The 14711-nt window shown below is 42.1% G+C and overlaps 1 protein-coding gene across 2 annotated transcripts in view; it reads right to left on the bottom strand.

The window, feature by feature from the left end:
• The window catches only part of hipk3b (homeodomain interacting protein kinase 3b), a 35144-nt gene that overhangs the window by 5981 nt on the left and 14452 nt on the right, over window positions 1–14711 (bottom strand). For both annotated transcript variants that reach the window (XM_054610111.1, XM_054610118.1), the window contains exons 3-13: window positions 9640–9763; window positions 4700–4819; window positions 4446–4532; window positions 3744–3928; window positions 3502–3661; window positions 1869–1992; window positions 1648–1769; window positions 1238–1362; window positions 745–912; window positions 327–647; window positions 84–230 (exon numbers count right to left, since the gene is read on the bottom strand). In XM_054610111.1, coding sequence (XP_054466086.1) covers window positions 84–230; window positions 327–647; window positions 745–912; window positions 1238–1362; window positions 1648–1769; window positions 1869–1992; window positions 3502–3661; window positions 3744–3928; window positions 4446–4532; window positions 4700–4819; window positions 9640–9763 — 1683 coding nt within the window. The remainder of the gene's footprint in view (window positions 1–83; window positions 231–326; window positions 648–744; window positions 913–1237; window positions 1363–1647; window positions 1770–1868; window positions 1993–3501; window positions 3662–3743; window positions 3929–4445; window positions 4533–4699; window positions 4820–9639; window positions 9764–14711) is intronic.

Here is a 14711-nt window from a genome sequence, read left to right as displayed (position 1 = left end):
GATGAGGAAGGAAGTTACGGCTAATGCAGAAGCAGGATAAACATTTGTAATAGCTGTGGCTGAGTCGGTTGTATTGGCCATACCTGTTGGGGTGTTTGCAGGGTGAGGTGCTGGACTGGGCTGAGGCTGAAGAGCTGGTGCTGAGCGTGCTGTCTGGACTGCTGAGGGAGCAGACCCTCTCCATACTGACGGTGCTCTGACACGCCTCACAAGCTGCACTGCCCTTACACCTGTGTGCAGAGAGAGTCAAATAAAATAAGACACAACATTTTTAGAAAAAAGCAAGTGGCAATATTGTTAGAAGGAACCTGATGTTCAGTACTCACTCCCCCATTGAGTGTCTTTGTGCGCCCTCCTCTTCGTCGCTGCTGATACTGATGACACTTACGGTCGGGCTAGCTAGGTCAGAGATCACCATAGCCTGCCGCTGCTCCTGCGAAACTGAAAGCTCCTCACAGTCGGGCTGCACTTTACAGCAGTTCTCATCATCCTCTTCCACCTGCTCTGTTCCTTGCTCCTCTCTAGCAGTACGCCCTTCCTCTGGGCATCTGGCTTCTACCTGCTGCACATTCTTTGCTGTATCGGCCATCTTTGGGGACTGGCATGCTATGTTTTGGACGTATGTGTTTTGGGAGAAGTTGCTGCCCCTATTGAAGAAAACAAGTCACTTTCACAATGGAAGAGCCCCTTTTAGTGTACGTCTGCATGTTCTAGTTACAAAAAGACAAAACTTGCATGCCATACCTGTTCACACAAGGCTTGGCCCTCTTGTTGGCAGCTGGCTGCGGCCACACCACATGTGCAATGCCTATGTTGATTGGCTGGTGGGCGGACATGGTCATTTGGTTGGTTAAGAATGGCTGAGAATGTGCAATCATGGAGCTGTAATGGTTACCATGGGGACGCACTTTCCTGCATTAAGGAGACAGAACATTGCAGATTGAGCCAAAAGCCTTTAGCACCATTATTAACAAAATAGTCTCAGTCACTGGTCCCAACGGACATGTATGACTCATCGATCATTATTATTCAGGGGAGCAGGCGTGCTTTATCAGAGCAGTACAGACATTCCCAAGGGTGGACATTGCAACTAAAGGTAACAAAAGCACTAATAAATATTGCTTTAGATAACCGTACATATTTGAACTATATAGAACATATCAAGAACGAACAGGGAGAATGTGTCAAAAAGATGTTTGTCCTGTAACCTCCAGAAACAGACAAACAAGTTGCTTACCCCCAGTCACCCAATCTTTGTGAGCCGGCCACAGTGTCAGATGCCAAAGTGGTTGGTGGTGGAGGCACTGATGTCACCTGCTGCCAAGTGGGCACCAAGATCTGCTGGGCACGGTTGGGCCATGCCTGGTGAAGTTTGGAAGAAAGAATCCATTACTTATAGTCATTTTCCACTCAGTGATGCTTTTATCAGTTTGCCATCGAAGACAAACTTTCAACTTCACTAAGCATCACCCAACTAAGTGAGTCTTTGTATTTTAGCCTTTTTGTCACTCAAATGGCTTTGAAAGAAACATTATATTAAATAAATGATATATCAACATATTAACCTGATCTACACTTACTAATGAGGCCAAGCTGTCCCTCCATCTCATCCTATGTTCTTTGAGCTCTATTACCACCATTCCTTACCTGTGTGATGACTCCAGGTCTGATTTGTAGGGGCTGGATGGGAGGTGCTTGAGTGACCAGAGGCACAGAGCCCTCCATTCGAACGGAGTAGCCTGCTGGTTTAGCTGTGTTGGTGGGGATTCCTGCAGGGACAATGGACAGGAAATAGTGGCGATTAGACAGAATATCTTAAAGTCAACTAAGAATAATTGACAAGTGAAATAATGATTTACACTTCCTACCTTGAATGGTTGGGGGACAAAGAATGAGTGCCTGTTGAAATGAATCGCTGCATCCAAACTGACCACTTCCTGTCTGCAATGGAATCCCAGGGTGCATCACTGATTGGGCTGATGGGGCCAATCCCTTAAAAAATGAAGAAGGGATATGAATGGACTTTTCTGAGGAACTACAATGATGAACAATAGCATCAAAAAGCCAGTAGATGGCGACATCTCTGTCAAGAGTTGTCTGTATTTCAGCAAGACAGAGACCAGGTCTTGTACTGAGAGATTAGTGAGTTAGTCAGTTACATTGCATCATAACCCTGTCTTTTCAGTCAAGACTGTGACTTGCATCACGTTGTTGTAAATCACCATTAAACAACCTCTAAAACATGGCTGATCTTCTCCAGAGGAAGTTCAGGGTAATAAGTTAAAAAAGGATCCAAGGCCCACTTTCTTACTAATAAGCTGCTTCAAGGATTCCATGAGGCAAACACAAGTTATTTAAAAGGTCTTAATACGTTCGTCTCACTAAATGCTGTTTGTTATCTGTTGATATGATGTGGTTGGAAACCTTTTTAAACGATCATGCTCATAAACTGAAGCAATTCATCCACGCTCACCGAGGTTACATTTTTTTTAAAAGTTGGTTAACTAAAAGGGCATCAGACGATGTTGAACTTTCTCTTTGAGACAGGCCTGTGGGCTAAACAAAGAACCTAAGCATGTGCCTCTGCTTCATTACTGCTCTCGTGCCTGGCTATAATCACATTTATTGAATAAGAGAACTAGGCCTATATTGTTCTGCTGAAGCTTCTGCATGTAGCCCAACCCCCATACACATGATAGCAAAAACAAAGCAGCCTTTCAGAGGATAATACTAAAAAAGCCCCCACATTTTCTTGGTAAATTCTCCTGAAAAAGAAAAATGTACTATTTACTATACTGCTCCATGGAAACACAAATTACACAGCTATTCTTTCATGAGGTTTTGATTCTGAAAAGAAATGAGAGCACCCTCTAATATTATCCTTATTTTTCAGTGATGAAACACATATGTAGTCACCATTATATACATATTGTCCCACTCTGTGATCATTCCACATTTCATCCTCAGAATAGAGGCTTTTGAATAGACTAAGATGTTTTGCATTATAAAGATTCAATGCCAGAAAAAGGGTCAGCTCCTTTTTTCTCCTCAGCAACAACGCTGATTTGCACCGTTGCCATGACCTCAGAAACATGACGTGATTTTGTTGCCATGACAGCAGTGCTAGGACGCAATAAGATGGTGAGTCGGCATACACAAACGCAATAAAGACGAGGAAATTGTCTACATGATCAGTCTTCAAAGGAGCAGATGAACAGAACAACACATTGCATGTCAATGACCCACACCATCTGTGATTATTCCATCATTCAGACATTGTAATATTTTTCTTCAATTCTCAGTTCAGGAAACAAGAAAATTGAGTACATAAATAGAAGCGGATTGGCTTTGGCAGAGGTCTGCGCTCTCAGAGTGATCTCCTAGATTTGAAATGTTTTATTCCCTGATTTAAAGATTAATGTGATTAAGTGTAATAACATCCCCCACAACACATTCACAGAAATGGCAGATCACGATGCAAACTGATCTTTAACAACTTACTTGAGCGTGGACCCCGGTAATCTTGCTGAATGGGTGGTTGACAGAGGCAGCAGCTGTTGTGGTTACAGGTCTGATGAAAGGCCCTTTATTTCTGTTGGCCGCCTCATACGCACTGGGACGAGTCCAGCAAACATCCATTATGTGGAAACATGACTTCACACTACAGGCAGAGGAGTGACAGTTCAAGTTACGGAAGGTCAAACTGACAACATGTCTGAAAATCCGTGGCAAATGGGACTCACTGGTTACTATGGGGAAAGTCGAGCAGGTGTTGCATTGTCACAAAGGGGTGGCTGAGAGCTTCGGCAGGGGTTATCCTCTCCTCCGCATCAATCAACAACATCTTCTTCAGCAGACCCACAAACTCCCGACGGTCTGCCTTATCCGCCAACAAGTCACTACCTTCCAGATTCATCACCAAGTTCACCTGGAATACAAACATTCTACTATTGAAACTACAGGTCAAAATAACTGTTTATCAACAGAACTACTTGTTAAAAGAAAAGGGAAATATCAGATTACACTAAGCTTTGTGTATGATGAATCAAGGAATGTTTTGATATGATACCCATTTCCTAAGAATGACAAACAATTTAGTCATGAACAAAACATTTGCAAGAATCCCCTCCGACTTGCGTATGAAACAGACCTGAACACGCATTGATGGTTGTCTGGGGAACTTCCACCCATGGTGTGTTTCGACAGAATAGTAAGTGAAACCTGAACATTCACTTTTTAATTTGGTTTTAGTGTTGACTGAGGGGAAGAATTGCTCAGAGGCGCTCTTTTCTTTCCCATAAATAACATGTGTGTATTCTGTTCATACAGCTGTGGGTGTACTTCCTCTGGTAAAAAACCCAGTAGCCTACATCCTCCACACATTTGATGTTGAACTTCCTCCGAAGTCCTGATAGGTACATTGTGGTCCGAGCAGCTGTACATACGTGCACTATGTCATCCAAACAGCTGAAGATGTACTTCCTGGCTTCCTTTGATTTCATTCCCGTCTCCGTCTCATGCTCATCTGTTGACTACAGAAAAAGAAATGTCAACGGTTATATAACGGTTTGTTCAGGTGTGCATGTTTAGGTTTGTTTCTGGAAAAATGTTTGCTGATTGACTTCAAGCTGACTTAGATGATTTAAACCATAGTGAAGTAATTCAAGCCATATTTTGTAGGTCTTGTTATACTCCTCACCTTTAGTCTCCATGCTGTATAGGGTGAGTCGGACTCTTTGCAAAAGAACCGTGCTGTCTTTGTCCCCGAATTCAATAAATGTTCCCCTGGGAAACCTTGTGTCTGAGAAATGTAGCGAATCTGTTGGACATAAGGAGGGAAGCAATGAAGAAAAAAGCATTTCAAGAGAAGAAGAAAATGGCAGTTTTCATCCGTTTAAAGGAGGAATTAAAACTCTCTGTTATACCATTTTATATTAAATGATCAACATTTATTCAAAAATACTTCACTTCAACAACGTCTACAACTAGGCCTTTATTGTTCTGTTCATATCAACGTCATCGGAGCACTTTATACTGACACCCTCTTTTATGTACTGATAATAACCCCCATGTAAGGTAATTCACAATCACTCTACATCAAGTCACTCAGAGTTAAAGTTACCGAGTGTGGACATGCACGTACTGGTGACAGCTGCAGAGACGTTAAAGATGACACATTACTGACAAATGGCCGAATAAGACCCCCCGTCCTTAGTTTAGCTTGTGTTTATGATCTCTGAAAGTTGTCAGGGTCTTTTCATGTAATCTTTGATAACAAGGTTCCTACAGTCTCAATGCCAAATGCTTTGCCAGGCAATGAGGCTCGTCTGTCAGATGCTAAGGGGCAAGAGTGTTACACACAGGTTTATGAGAGAAGACCAGTGAAAAGCCTGGTTGACGTCAATCACACCCAAGTGTAAGTGACAACAACCATTAGAGATTCAGCGCTGCTCCGAAGCAAAGAGCCACACGATTGGAGACACAGGACACATTAAAATAAAGCAGATCACATTTAAATAACAAGAGCTTTCTCTCCCTTTCTATTTGAAATGCACAAACCTAGATGTAAGGCAGACAAACATGTCCTCACCCCTTTGCTTAACTATGAAGTTTTACACCTGCTCTCTGCTGGATGTGAATAAGTGAGATAATGAGGCAGTTCCATGAAGCACCTAACATCTAAAAAGTGAGCTACAGAGACTGAAAATGTTTTCGTTGGAAGCTTCTCATGTGTTGATATTCAAGTTGCTCCCCCTGGCCGATGTGATGCTGAAGCAGTAGGCTTATATCAGTCTGTTGCTGAGGTGCAAATACTGCAATGTGTCTCTGTTTGTGTAGGTGGGACCTATCAAGCAGTGCATTCATCGGGATTCTGACAGCTTGCATGATGAATGTAATCTCATCCGCAAAGACAGTTAGAGGAGATGGTGAAGATCCCCTCGCATTTCTCAAGGCACACTAACATCCAAGTATCATAAAACACATTGTGTCACCATCCATTTCTCCCTTTTGGATTTTCTCTTTCATTCCATCATTTTCCATATTCATGCGGATTTATCTCTCTCTCTCTCTCTCTCTCTCTCTGTCATGGATTACTGAAAGTTGATTCCCACAAACTTTCCCCTGAAAGTACACTGACTTAATTCCCCCAAATTATTAAAGCTGCAGTTGCTGTATTACTATTATGCTGTACATGATATACATGTATACGCATATGCATATAATGTGCATTGCATTAAGGATGTTGCTGTAGTTCTGAAAGAAAAAACACACAGCCAGTGTGTGTGTGTGTGTGTGTGTGTGTGTGTGTGTGTGTGTGTGTGTGGGTGGGTGGGTGTATTCTTGTGACGGGAAAACCCTTATTTTTTGAAAGGCGTGTCTCACAAACCAGTGAGGTCACTGGTGGAAAGCTACAGCTCCACAAAACAGCTATCTAGCGAGCCTGGGCCTGCTGCAGAGCAGACAGGAAGCACAGCCGGCATATATTTTATGGCAGTCAAGATAACAATGAACACCATAAAAGATCCATTTCAATGATATTTTATAAATAAAAGTATATCTCTGCCTCGAATATTGTGCCCACACCAGCCCAACTACCTGGTGTACAATGAATCTCTTCCACATTTTTAACATTGGGAAATAGTAGCTTGGACCAGCTTACAAAGGACAATTCCTTTTGGGGTATTGATGCTTTCCAACCCCACGAACCCAAATCCTTTCTTAGCAACTCATAATGAGACAGGCTGTATCGTTTGGTTTGTCACCTCAATCAGGTGAGCAGCCATGTGCTGTAATAGTGAAGTTAAAGATGGCGGGACTGGAGGATATGGTAAGGATACGGGAGAGCTGAAGGAGCGAAAGGGAGTAGGAGGAGCCGGAGTTATAAATACAATATGCTGTGTGGCATGGAACAGGACCCCTTGCAGAAAGATAAGAAGAAGAAAAGGGGGACGAAGGGGGTGGCAGCAACTCAGTCAGCCAGATCACCCGTGGCCCCTGGATGACACCTCACACCAGCAGTCAGCTGCCTAGTTTCTTTTCACAGTCAGTTGGCCATGTCTTTAAGCTTTCAAATTAATTTCAAACTCTTGTTTAGCTTGTGGAAGACAATTCGATTCATTCTGAAATGTTGTTCAGCAAGTAAGGCTAACCCTAATCATTCAAAGCGTTGACAGTTTTCAAATGCATCGGTTTTTTTGTGTTTTGGCAGAAGAGATTAATAGGTGGACGTTATTCATTTAGTCTCACGCTTGCCGTTACCAAGCAACCAAACCTGCGCGCTGCGATGAGGAAGTTGCAGTTATAAAGCAGAAAACCTCATTGCCTAAACCAAACAAAGTACAGCACCGTAAATCCCTCACAGTAGCTTTACTGCCATATTTGTGTCAGTGTGGCTGGCCTTTCAATGGGAAGTTGTGACATCATTGGACAGAAAGGGTGAAGTAAAATAGTCCATCGGACCGATCGTAAAGCTCTGTATCCCTGCACTAAGAGGTGTTCCTCCAGAGATATACATATTTACCTTGTGGCCCACTCAAGTAAAGCTTACGCATAGGAAACACTGCATGCTCAGCTCCCTGCACGGGCTGCTTTTCCCATTCCATGACCTCATTGAGAACTTTGCATGCCAGTGGGCCGCATGGCAAAATGAGACAGTATTTCCTATGTGGGGTCTGTGTGAAAGCATATCACTGAACAGGGATTCACTCTGTTCCTCAAAGGCACAGGGGCAAAAACAGGGATCATCTTAGGATGTGCTTCTGACTCCAATACCGAACCATTCTGCTTAAAATGGGCCAGGGTGGTAAATCAGTCATCCAAGGGAACATCCGCGGCTTAAAATTCACTGCCTGTATTTTAATCAGCAAACAACAATAGACTGTATTACAAGAGGTGCAGCATCCAACAAGCTGAAATCTAATGCGACAAACTCTTGCTTTCTCTCTATAGATTACTCATGCCCAAAATCCTACGCTAGTGTTGTTTACACTGTATTTGGATTCAAATTCAGTCACTCATTTACACACAATAGGTTTTCTATCTCTAGCTGATACATTCTTCATTCCACAGGTTCCTTCTCCCCTGTTGTGTAGCTTTCTATTTCATTATCTCTCACAGTCCTTATCTAAACCAACTTGATGCAATCCACCCCTATCAACCCCATCGGCTAAAAGCAGTCCCTTACTAAATTGAGGAGGCTCCCCCCAGATAACTCCCAAGCAGCCCTGCAACATGCTGACTGGCTTCTGCAAAAACAGATTCATCATATTAAGACCGCTGGTGCTGCGCTCAAGTCAAATCTCTTTCGGAGGTGTTGAGTTATCTCCCCTGTCTCAGTCCTGAGGAGAGTGAAAAATGATGCCTGGCCTTAAACATACTTTGGTTTGATTGCGGTGTGCTGTGAGGCTGAATGCTGTAATGCAGGGTGCTGCATTGGGACACAGCAGGATCTAACTGAGGCTCTGTTGGCAGGCTTTGAGTAGATAGGACTCCAGGGCAGGGGGAAGCAGCTCAGGATAAGCCCAGATCAGTCTGGTCCTGGGAAGACACTGTCAGGGCTCCACTGGGAGGGGCAGTCACCAACAGCTCCTAATAGACATACCATCAATCACAATAATATGCCTTTCTGCTCACTGTCACTGATGCCAGCTGATACAATCCTCAGGGTATGTACGTCACCAAGGAAGCAGTAAATACGGCACTAATTTGTTACTGTAAGTCACTTGAGCCCTCGGTTTCTTTCTTCATTCAACCAATCCATCACTGACTTTCTTTCTGTGTGTAATTAAGCACAAAAATGTTTCTTTCCCTAAACCGCAGAAGCTTCCTCTCCATCCTATCCAACTCATACTGATTTAGAAAATCCCTTCAGCACACTTAAAACCACATTAGGCTTGGATCTCACACAGATAAAAAAAAAAAGAACACTATGACAATGCTGCATTCTGGTCCTAGCTTCCAGCCATTTGTCCTAAACTCTGCCGCTGAATGTCCCTGTCTGCCTTTTATAAGGCTTTGTCAGCTCCTTTTCCCAACTGAATCTTTGTAACGTGTCTTTTTTGGGAGATTTAGACTAAAGTGGCAATGGATCTCATATCCCGCAAACTTAAACAGTGGGAGCCATGTCTGAGTCAGTAACCCCAAAGCAAGTCTGTAATAGAAAGCTTGACTGAAGGCAACTCAGAAATAGAAACAAAAACACCGAACCCAGTCCTCTGTCGGTCGCCTTGACTGGAAAGTGTGGGGTTAATGGAAAAAGGAGTTGAAGGAAAAGAAGAAAAGAGGGAAAGAGGAGTGACCAGGGAAATAACTGGTTGGGGTGGAAACAGAAGGTGTAACGATACTTAGACAACAACACAGACAGTATAATGATGGAGGTGGGGGGTTGACCTATGGGAGCAAAGGCTGCAGAAAGGGTGAAACCTATAAATAGAGGGAAGGCCCACTGCGCCAGAAGAAACCAGTTTCCATGGGGAGATGGAAAATGAGAGTAGAAGTAGAGGATTCTAGGATAAATTGTATATACAATAGAAAAAAAGGCTAGCAGAAAGCCCACAGGAAGGATTGAAAGTTAGAAACTCTCCAAAAACGATGAACCAAGAGTCAAGAGTGAGCGGTGGTGGTTGGATGGTTGTTTACCTGGTCGTACTCCAGGGCCCCAGGGTAGAGGGGCCAGCCCAGAAAAAGTTCAGCTATCACACAGCCTAGGGACCACATGTCTATGGCTTCACAAAACGGCAATCCCAAAATAATCTCTGGAGCCCTGTGGAACAGAAAAAAAAACAGACAACTGTTAGTCCAAGGTCACACAATAATAACATGTGATAACAGTGATATGCTCGTATGGAGTTTTTCATATAAAGATGGTTAAATAAAAATGGTTTGAGCCATCTTTACAAAAATGTAAAGATTTCTGAAGTAAACATTACAAATTTATGAACCATCCATTAACTTTGATGTATTGTTTCTATTTGTATTTGCATAAGTAATGCTAGTGTTAATATAAAAGCTATAAAGTAACTTTATACACTAGCGACACCTTAAAATCTGTTTTTTCTCTCAATTTCACTACTGCATGTATTGCTTTTTGGCTTTGTAGGCTGATGCTGCTGTCTTGAGAAAATACATAGCCATTAAAAGCAGTGTCCTGGAATTCCCGTTCATGGTCAGACGGATAGGAATTTGTGGTACATGTGTATCTTTGCCAAATGACTTGTAAGTCAGTGTGTGCGTGAGAGAGGCCTAGCCAAGCGTCAGCAAGCTGAATCAGTGGGTTAGCAGGTCAGCCAGGCGGGGTTTAAAGCTTTGACAGGCTGTTGTATCTGCTCTAGGCTGATAGGAAATGAGAAACACGGTCACTACCTCTTCGCCTACGTGCTGGCTCAGTGTTACTTCAAGTAACTCCATAATAGCACTTTAATACCATGTTACAGGGATGGCTAGTGGTGACACAGGCCTGTCAGCATGAATAAAAGGTAAGGCATGTTGACAACTCTCAAGAACTCTGTGTTCAAGACACACCACAAATCCTATAAACGGTGACAGTGCACTAACAGCATGATGTAGCCAGAGTCTTCCTGTCAAAGCAAATTAAAATCATTAAGACAACGGCTATCTAGCTTTAAGAGTAACACCTAACATGTTAAGACATGCTAAAAATGTACTTCCATCCCTTATTATATGCATACAACAACAGGTCTTGACATATTTCAACATGCTTGAATATAATCTTAATAACTGTATCAATACAAATAAATTTTGTTCATAATATGCCTATGATAATTATTCCAATAGTAATTATGCCCTTATTGCCTATATAGATGATAGCATTGCTCAGAATAAGCCTGCCTAAAATTACAGTACATGTGACTGGCAGATCTAATTACACTTCCGTTCAGCATATACACAATATATATATACCATCAGCAATTTACCAACATGAAAGAATCCAGACGATTGAAATAATCTAAAGAATGACATGGATGAGATTTCAACACAATTAGCTCAAGTAACTAAGATTGCTATTTTAGCAAGCTGGACACACCACCATCCAGACACCAACTTAGGCCATCCTGAGCTTTCACACTGCACGGATCTAAAAGGATCCAGCAGACCACTACTCTATGACGACTTTGGAGCCATTTGGGACTGAATGGTGCAGGACATATGGAAAGCAACAGCACATTTAAGACCTGCTAAAATAAGTTTTAGAGTTATTTATCCCGTGGTCAAAACACATGCATGCAACAGCTGGTGCAGTAGGCAACATAGCAGCAGAAAACCAGCCTCACAGGCATGCCCTGTTTATAAGGAACAGGTTTTCCCTGGAGGAGTGAGGAGAAAGAAGCAACACAACAACACACCATTGAATTCATCAGGACACTAATAAAGGGACATACAGTAAGGCTGATCAGTAAAACATGAGCAGCACAACAAGGCATCATCAGGTTGGTCTAGTAGTTAAAGACTACTCTGTAACCAAAACCTGACAGTCTTGTTCCTTTCAACAGCCAATGCATAAGCCCCTTCAACAGCTCCTATCCAGTTTCCGGGTTTGACAGCCTACAGGCTCCGTCTATTCAAGATTCGCCAGATAAAAGCTTCTATAAAAGGCCTCAATATTCTATTAAAAAGGTTCTTTGCTATCTTTGCTATGTTAATAACAAGAGGAGTAATGTCTACCTGAGCAGAGAATGAAGTCACTCTCCCTGTGAGTGTGTTGTTACCTGAGCTTCTCCTGGCTTTGTTGACATAGATGGCCAGCCGTGCATGCTTTAGGTGCATGATCGTCCATGCGAGTGTGCCCCACGGGCTAGTTCATGGCCGCCGCACTGCTCGTTGCCAAGACAGCACTCATATGGCGCTTACAGCTGATGAAGCGGTCAGTCGCGGAGGCATAGCACCTTCAGTTCACCCTCAGGTAAACACTGTTAGCCATGTTGAGAGCCGATGTTTATCCCAACATCATAATAAGGACCTGTTATAATCCTTTCCCAGTTCTTAAAGTAAAATTAAAATCTGTTAATTGTGTCCTATGCAAAAATAGGTACTCTGACAACACAATTTAGTATTAAGGACTGGTCAGAGAGACAGTATTATAATCAATGTGATGGAAATAGAGAGTAAAATAAAGAGAGCCAAACAGAAGACACCAGGTCTCCCTGTCTTTGGTTTGGAGGGAGGGGGAGTCCATGTTACCATGGTTGCGCGTCCCAATCGACGCAACGCAAGCCTCACCGCAAGCCTCACCGCCCTTCTATGAAACCAAATCTATTTTCCATCCCAAGGGTATGAAGTACAAGCTGAGGGGCCACTGATTGCTACAGGAGCAGAAGCGCCCATTGTCGTTAGCAAAAGCTCCAAAGGAAAAGGACAAATAAAACAAAAAGACAAGAAAGATGACTGACTGGTATCCTGCCGTGGATGCACAGGATCCTGCTCCATGTAACACTTCACAGGAATAAGTGGGTGTGGACAATAAATGTCCCTTAACAGGCACAAACTCACAGAGAAATGAACAGCACAAAGCACCCACACATAAGAACCTTTTTAGCTTTTGGAATGAATAATATAATAGAGGTCAAGTTTAACATGACAAAAAAACGTAAATTCTCATATTCAATAACCTGCTGCCTCATAGCTGCAACTAAACAGCCAGTGATTCATCCAAAACCAACTCGATTTTTTACGAACACGTACGTGTGTACAGTATAAACAGTCACTTAATTTCCCAATATCTATTGAAAACATATTTTAATATATTAAAAATAAATTATAATATATTGCGTTTTTCATTTGATGGATTCATTTATGAACATGCTGGATGTTTGCCTGTGCATTCTTAGAATCAGTTTAATTAAAGACTTCTCTCTCAAATGTAATGATTATGATATTTAATGCAGCAGCTCAGGGTGCATCATCACAACATCAATATACTTAGCCTCTATTAAAAACTGTATATCAGTTTATAAAGCTTTATTTAGCTGCAAATATAAGTTTGTATGAAAGCTGGGGGAAAAATATCCTCAGCCAAGAATGTTGGTCTGTTGATTGATACTTCTGCACGTTTGAAGGTTGGAAATGAACGACTATGGGTGAGACAAGAGTTGTCAACAATATCACTGTGTTCAAAGGTTTCCATAGAACCTCATGAGTGATCGGTGAAAAAAAAAAGAAATCTTCAAAGAGTTCTCTGGGACTGCTAGCAGCATTGTCAGACGCTCCCCGTTCACAGCTCCCTTTTAGAGTTTAAGCATACCATTGAATTTTATTGATGCTCATTAAATTGAAAATTGTTTAAATAATCTTATGAATAGGTTTTTTTTTTTTTTTTCAACAACTTGTTTTAATTAATAGATTTGAGGCTGACATGTTGCAACAATTATCAGTTGGTTTCGGTGTGGTCACTAAACAACAAGGCCTGACTGAGACTAACAGACTCTGCATTTGGCGCTGGCTTGTCTTTAATAGAAAACATCACCAACAAACCCTAATGCACAATGCTGAGCACAGCAGGAACAGCAGGCCCAGCACGGGCACGCCACTGTGCCAAGTATAAACCGCCCACACTGCAGGTATGATATCCAGCAACAATCACAGAATAAAACCCAAACAGGCAAGAGCAATGGTACGATTTGGTTGAAATGTTTCTATTCACGGCCTGAAGCTTCTACTTTACTGCACTGACCAATGAAAGCAAGTCTTTCCCTGGTCAACAAGTTCGACTGTTCGCTCCTTCACCTCAAACAGCTGCTTCCCTTCTTCCACCCATCTCTTCTTTCCCTCCCTCTTCGTTTGTCTGCCTCTCATCCACAAAGAGGCTGACGCTCAAGGCAATGTTAGGTTAGTAGAACCAACACAAACATGATGCGTGGCGGGATTCCAAAACATACAGTCTACGTGTGCACTACACTGTTGACCCAGAGGTCTTCCATCCTGATATCCTATGTCAAGGCATTGGTAAACATTCAAACATATTTATTTAACCTTAATGCATTTTTAGGTCCTCACTATGCTATCAATTCAATTGAACATTGACTCATTTTTAGTTCTAATGAGTACACTTGTGTCTCCAGTTGCTTTTGACAACAGATATAGGCATACAAAAAATGTAATTTAAAAAAAATACAGCTTTAAGTAGGCCAAGTCAACGGGACACCAGCTTTGCACATTGTCCTAACTCTGTACAAATTTGACTGATGGCTGTATTGGCGCCTGGCTTGCTGGCTAACATTTAATACAACAATTCTCGAGATGTTGGAAAGTGTATTTTCAACTTTGACGGTGGCTTACTGTTCTTTTTGCTCCCAGTATTTGTGTCATGTTAGGGTAAAAATACCCCAGACATATCTCCATATTGTACTGAATAGATACATGATTGATTTTGATCCTCTTCTTTGACTGAGGAAGCAACAAACACATTTCCCAAAATGTCAGTGTTCCTTTGATATGCAGGTTTGGTAAGTGTTCTTTTTCTTTAGTTGTATCTTATTTTTATCTCACCTGAAAAAAAAAAACAAAAAAAAAAAAAAAAAAAAACAGTGCAGACAAGAGTGATATTCTTTGAAAGAAGGGCCATGGCAGAGCAGAGAAATGAACTTCATCTCAATTTCTTATTCATGGCCATTATCTCACACTCCAAAAATAGTTCTCTGATCCTTCCTGCTCTGTTCTCACAGGGAGGAACCAAGTGCTAAGTGGCATCCTACCAG

Source organism: Anoplopoma fimbria, chromosome 2 (assembly GCF_027596085.1).
Source record: "Anoplopoma fimbria isolate UVic2021 breed Golden Eagle Sablefish chromosome 2, Afim_UVic_2022, whole genome shotgun sequence".
Lineage (NCBI taxonomy): Eukaryota > Metazoa > Chordata > Actinopteri > Perciformes > Anoplopomatidae > Anoplopoma > Anoplopoma fimbria.
The sequence above is the reverse complement of the archived record's forward strand: the minus strand, read 5'-3'. Positions and strand labels throughout refer to the sequence as shown.